Raw genomic sequence first — 5473 nt, 5'->3', positions numbered from 1 at the left:
CATTCTCCCCCAGCCCAGCCGGTCCCCGGGCCCGAGCCCGTCCCCGAGCCAAGTCGACCCCCCTCCCCTGCCGAGCCCGTACTTGAGTGAGGGCCCCTTGTCTTTGATGTTCCGGGCCGGCCGGCCAGGCGTGTGAGTGGAGCCCCCAGTGAAGGCAAAGGTGCTCCTGACGTCCGGAGGGTAGCGCAGCTTGTGCAGCTGCTTGCGGAAGAGCTCGGCGCTGTCGGAGCCCACCTCCTCGTCAAAGGCCATCTTCAGCAGCTACCAGACAAACAGCACTCAGCTTCTGGACCCACCGAGACCATCTACACCCCACGACACGTGAACAACCCCACGTGGGCGGCAGAGAGCCTGGCTCCCACTAGTCCCAGGACACAGGCACCTCTGGTACAGTGGACAGAGGTTCCCCCACCCAGGTCCCCAGCAAGACACACTGTCTAGTGAGAGAGCCAGCTAGTACAGCCCTTTCCTCCCTACAACCCTGCTGCTCCCCTCCCCTGACCCTCATCCACCTCCCCACACCCCACCTGGAACGTGCAGGAGCGGAGTTGCAGCCCATCCTGGAGGAACTGGTCCACGTGGGTCTGGACGCTGATGCGCTTCTCCTTGGTCAGTGCGGCCACCGGAAAAGAGCGGGCCACCACCTGCTCGCCCACTGAGGACAGCCAGAGTCAGGGGGCTATTTCTCTTGAGGATTTCTAGGCAGGGGGGTTGCAGACAGGGGCAGGGGCAGACTCACCAAGGGGGTCAGTGGGCATCCCTGTGAAAATGACTCGGTACGTGGTGAGGAAGACTGCACCCTCAGCGGGCAGCAGCGCAGGTCCCCCCACGTTGCCGCCTGCACCAGCCTCTCGTCCATCAGGCAGCAGGTAGACACGGAGCCCGTCCAGCACACACTCCTCACCAGGCAGCAGGTGTGGCCGCAGCAGTTTGGGCTACGAGGAAAAGAGCAGCCTCAGCTCACATGGGGCCCAGGTGTCCACTACCCAGAGACTCCTGGCCCAGATGCACAGGTGTTTAGCTGGAGCACCCACCTCCCAGGCCCCAGACTCCGACCCAGACCCCTCTGCACCCTAACGCCATGCCTGAAGCCCTCATAGAACCCCACCATATCCCTCCCCCAGCCCCGACTCCATGTCTGGAACCCTCCTAGAAGCCCCCCAGACTCCCACCCAGACCCCTCCCCTGGCCCCGACTCCATGCCTGCAGCCCTCACAGACCCCCACCCCAACAACTCCAGGCCTACACACCCAAGTCCTGAGACAATCTCTGCTCAACCAGGGCTCTGGCACCAGGGACCCACCTTCTGGATGGGGGGCAGCCTCTTGCTCTCACGGTGCACAGCCTCCAGGGTCTCTATGTGCATCTGGACAATGTCTGCAGGAAAGGAGGTCTCACGCCGGGCTGCTCACAGCTGCCCCGTGGAAAGGAGCCTTGTCCCAGACCCCCCCATACCTGGCACCATGACATGCAGCCCCTTGAGGTGGTCGCTGGTAACCCCACTCTCTGTGCAGACCTTGTCCACAAAGCGGTTGATGAATCGGACCACAGCCCCGGCCACATCTGAGGTCTCGGCATCTTCAAAGCCACTTTCCGTGTCATAGCTGCCCGCCATGCTCCCTGCCATGCTGTTGGGGAAAGCAGGTGGGCACGGACTCGAGCCCCCTCCCCAGCCCCTGGAACCCTTTCCTGCTCTCCAAGCCCTCCTCCGACCTTGGCCAGGGCCCTCCACAGCAGCAGGCCCACCTGTTGGTGACCAGGCTGTTGCTGGCGCTCTCCAGGTCCCCCAGGCCTGCGCGGTCCCGCAGCAGGCGGCTCTTGGTGCTGTCCAGGGGCAGCAGGAGGTAGCTCATACGGTTGGCATAGTGGATGGCCTGGCTGAACACCGTGCTCTCCTCCTTCTGCACTAGCTCCTGCTGCTTCTCCCGGCTCAGCGTTGGCCACAGACGCCGCTGCTCCGAGGCCACGTCCAGGGCTGACCGCTCCTCTAGCTGGGCTACCTCCCCCACTTCCTGCAAAAGTGCCCCGCCTCATGAGCCTGGCTGTCCACCCCCCATTGGAGGAGGCGAGGTCGCTCAGCAGCCCTGCCCCAGCCCCTCTTCCCACTCAAGCCGCACCTTCCCAGTTCTAACCTGGGAGAGGGCCTGGTCCTCAGCAGGTTCCAGATAGAGGGCCCGGATGTGGGTCTGCACGTCCCCATAAAACATGGCCTCCCAGAACTGAGGTGTGCTCCACACCACGTGCTCCTGCACGCAGCTGTAGGCAAACTGTGTCACACCAGGGCTCAGCTTCTGTGGGGTCAGGATGGCGTCAGAAGGCAAGAGCTTGGTACGCAAGGACTCTGGGCTGGTAGGACCACCAATACTCACCCGACAAAAGGCAGTGACCAGAGGCAGCAGGGCTGACGCAACACCATGCTCATCCAGGGAAGTGCAGTCCTGGGCAGAGGCCAGCCTGGTGAGTGCTGCTGGGCGGGCCAGTCACCGCCTCCCCCTCCCGTCACTCCCACCCACAGCCACACGCCCCCAGAGAAGGCCCCCAGCCTGCGGCCTCACCTGCAGACAGCAGTTCATCATGCGGACAACAAAGTCGAACTGCTGGTGGTCCAGGACCGCCCGGTTCTGCTGCACGTGGAGATGGAGCTCCTGTGTCAGGCACCGCCGGGCAGCCCGGCCCTTCAGTGCCCTGAGCACGGCTGGCAGCAGCTGGGGACAGGGCCGGGTCACTGCCTACAGCTCGGGGCCACCCCGTGGGCTGGCAGAGACCCAGCCCCATCCAGTCAGGCGGCCCAGAGGCCAGGGACAGAGGGAAACACAAACCACCCAGCCTGGGGCCCAGGGACTAACCTGGTGCCAACCCTCAGAGCAGCACCACCAGGCACCGCAGGGGGGCTTCTGTGCCCACAGCCTCCGTGCCCCCCTCCCCTCTGCACCCACCCTTACACATGCTCCTCCTCTCCTGGGGTCCTCTGCTCCATGTGCCCACCCCTCCATGAGCCCTGCCCCCTCAGACCCCCACCCCACAACATGAGAAGTCCATGTCCTCTCCCGGAAGGGCTGTGGACACCCAACATGGGAACTCTAACTCCCCAAACCTGCGGCAGGTCCTTCCCCTGCATCCTACCCTAGGTCCCCACCTATCTGCTGGCCCCACAGTGGTCACAAGAGGCCCTCAGGGCAGTCCCCAGCCCACAAGGGTGCTGCCCCACATCCAGGCCCACCTTCTTGGCCTCAAGCATCTTTCCCTCAAACACATAGGAGATGCAATTCCTGACCACCTCTAGCCGGCGGGCACTGTTGGCATGGAGGCCACTGTTCCGCTCCAGGATAGCAGCTGTTGGGACAGAGTGCTCAGTAACCCTAGCTCTAGCCATGCTGGCGAGAACCACAGAGCCCCGGCCCTCCTCACGCACCCATGGGGGGCCCTGAGGGCACAGTGGTCCTCTTCTCAGCCCGCACGGCCGGGGGTGCTCCCTGCATCTTCGCAGTCGCCTGGTCCACGATCCACTGCACAGTGCCCTCATCCAGCCGGGGGAAGGGCCTGGGCGGGCGGCGCAGGTGACTGGCCTCTGCCGGCCTCTGCACCTTATGCATGGTCACTGCGGGGTAGGGGTTCTCCTGTGGGGGGTGCAGCAGGAAGTGGGCACAGCACGTCCCCTCCAGCCCCGCCCCATCCTGTCCCCCACCCCTCTGCAGCCTCTCCCTACATTCTTGTATAGCTGCTCGGCCAGCTCCCTGACGTGCCGCAGGATTCGCTGAGGGTGGTGTTCATCGGCCCGCATCCGTGCCACCTCATGGGCCACCAGCTGCGGAAGGCAAAGTCAGGCAGGCTGGCAAGGGCAGCAGCCCCCCTCCAGTCATGCTGCCCTGCTGGCCGCTGGCTGGGGAGCTCTCCCACACACAGAAGGTGCACCTCGTCAAACAGGTCCGTGGCCCGATAGGGGACCCCACGCTCCGACACGAAGCCGGCGAAGGCCATTCCTTCCAGCACCTTCATCAGGAAGTCGTCCTCCACCAGGCCCCGCTGGCCCAAGAAGGCTGCCTAGGGGCACACAGGAGCTCAGCGCTCGGCCGACGGGGCGCCCTGCCACCCCACCAGGCAGCTCGGGCCCCACCTTGTGGAAGCGGATGACTGGCTCGGGGTGCACGCGGACGATGTGCAGGCACCAGCGGTAGCCCTGCAGGAGCTGGGCGAACAGCCGCAGGAAGACGGCGCGCAGCTCCTTGTCCTGGGGGCGGGGCTGGTGAGGGCCAACCCAGCCCCCCTCCCACGACCCCGCCCTGAAGCTGCCGTCACCCCCGGCTCCTGCCAGTCCCCCAATAGCCTCCACTGCCCAGAGCAAACCAGAGCGTGGGAGTGGGCACGCCTGAGGTGTGAGGCCTCTAGCAGAGTCCCCACCTGCATCTTCAGGGAAGAGGATGGTGTCGTCGGGGGTGGGAAGGCAAGGTCGGCCAACTCCAGTTCTGGGTCAAGGACCTGATAAAGCAGTGGTTGGAGGGCCACCAAATGCTGGTGCTGGGTCTCAACATGGAGCCCTCACACCCGTGTACCTCCCAGACGCTCATGTCCCCGCCCACCATGTCCTACCCCCGTCTTCCCCACTCTTCTGTCCTCATATTCCTGTGCACCCCACAACCCACTCATCTTCGTGCTCCACACTTCAGAGGCCCCGTCAACAGCACACCAGTCCACCCTTGTGCTCTCTACACCCCCCTGGCCCCCGTCTCCTTGTGCCCATGTAGCCCCCTCACCATGCTCAGAATGCTGTGCGTCTGGCTCTGCAGGGGCTCAGGCAGGGGTGGGACATGCACACACTCGGGAACCGTCACTGTCCCTCCATCCAGATCCGCAATGATCACATCCAGCTGTGGACAGAAGCGGCATGAGACCAGGGCTATCAAAGAGTCGTCAGTGAGCTCATCGGCAGTGTCCTCCAGGGTCCCCCCAACTGGTGTCAGGGGGGCAGTCAGTGGGCAGTGCCTGTCCTGGTCAGGGCTGGGCGAGGGCGTGGCTCACCAGCTCCTGCGTCTCAGCCTGGAACGCTGCGTTGACACCGATGATGAAGGGGGTGGGCGTGCTGAGCACCTCCAGGAGCTGCGCCGGCAGGATGGGCACGTAGGTGAAGCTGCAACAGGCCAGGGCTCAGCGCAAGCCAACATGGCAGAGGGGGTGGGGCCAGCAGGGGCCTGGACACCAGATAGTGGGGTAGGGGTGGGGGTGGGGGTGGGCACCTGTACCGCAGGGGAAACAGCAGCGCCAGGAGGCCCCGGCAGGCGTCGGCCAGCCGCTGATAACTCTGGGACAGGAAAAGGATCTTGTGCTCTGTGAGTGCCGCGCAGAATAGGGACAGCACGTTGGTGATGCCTGCAGGAGGGGGGAGCACAGGGGTGATGCCTGCAGGAGGGGGGAGCATGGGGGAGATGCCCGAGGGAGAGGGGAGCACGGGAGTGATGCCTGCAGGAGGGGGGAGCAC

General features: G+C 64.7%; 1 protein-coding gene across 1 annotated transcript in view; it reads right to left on the bottom strand.

Annotated features, from left to right (window-relative positions):
- The window catches only part of SBF1 (SET binding factor 1), a 28052-nt gene that overhangs the window by 15736 nt on the left and 6843 nt on the right, over nucleotides 1–5473 (bottom strand). The window contains exons 11-28 of the mRNA XM_006888107.1: nucleotides 5232–5364; nucleotides 5017–5125; nucleotides 4752–4865; nucleotides 4399–4476; nucleotides 4115–4228; nucleotides 3913–4041; nucleotides 3707–3805; nucleotides 3413–3617; nucleotides 3221–3333; nucleotides 2556–2705; nucleotides 2370–2438; nucleotides 2133–2291; nucleotides 1747–2012; nucleotides 1456–1628; nucleotides 1304–1377; nucleotides 740–935; nucleotides 528–655; nucleotides 83–261 (exon numbers count right to left, since the gene is read on the bottom strand). Coding sequence (XP_006888169.1) covers nucleotides 83–261; nucleotides 528–655; nucleotides 740–935; nucleotides 1304–1377; nucleotides 1456–1628; nucleotides 1747–2012; nucleotides 2133–2291; nucleotides 2370–2438; nucleotides 2556–2705; nucleotides 3221–3333; nucleotides 3413–3617; nucleotides 3707–3805; nucleotides 3913–4041; nucleotides 4115–4228; nucleotides 4399–4476; nucleotides 4752–4865; nucleotides 5017–5125; nucleotides 5232–5364 — 2488 coding nt within the window. The remainder of the gene's footprint in view (nucleotides 1–82; nucleotides 262–527; nucleotides 656–739; nucleotides 936–1303; nucleotides 1378–1455; nucleotides 1629–1746; nucleotides 2013–2132; nucleotides 2292–2369; nucleotides 2439–2555; nucleotides 2706–3220; nucleotides 3334–3412; nucleotides 3618–3706; nucleotides 3806–3912; nucleotides 4042–4114; nucleotides 4229–4398; nucleotides 4477–4751; nucleotides 4866–5016; nucleotides 5126–5231; nucleotides 5365–5473) is intronic.

This window comes from Elephantulus edwardii, unplaced genomic scaffold (assembly GCF_000299155.1).
Source record: "Elephantulus edwardii isolate Elephantulus edwardi_28Jun2011 unplaced genomic scaffold, EleEdw1.0 scaffold00064, whole genome shotgun sequence".
NCBI lineage: Eukaryota > Metazoa > Chordata > Mammalia > Macroscelidea > Macroscelididae > Elephantulus > Elephantulus edwardii.
The sequence above is the reverse complement of the archived record's forward strand: the minus strand, read 5'-3'. Positions and strand labels throughout refer to the sequence as shown.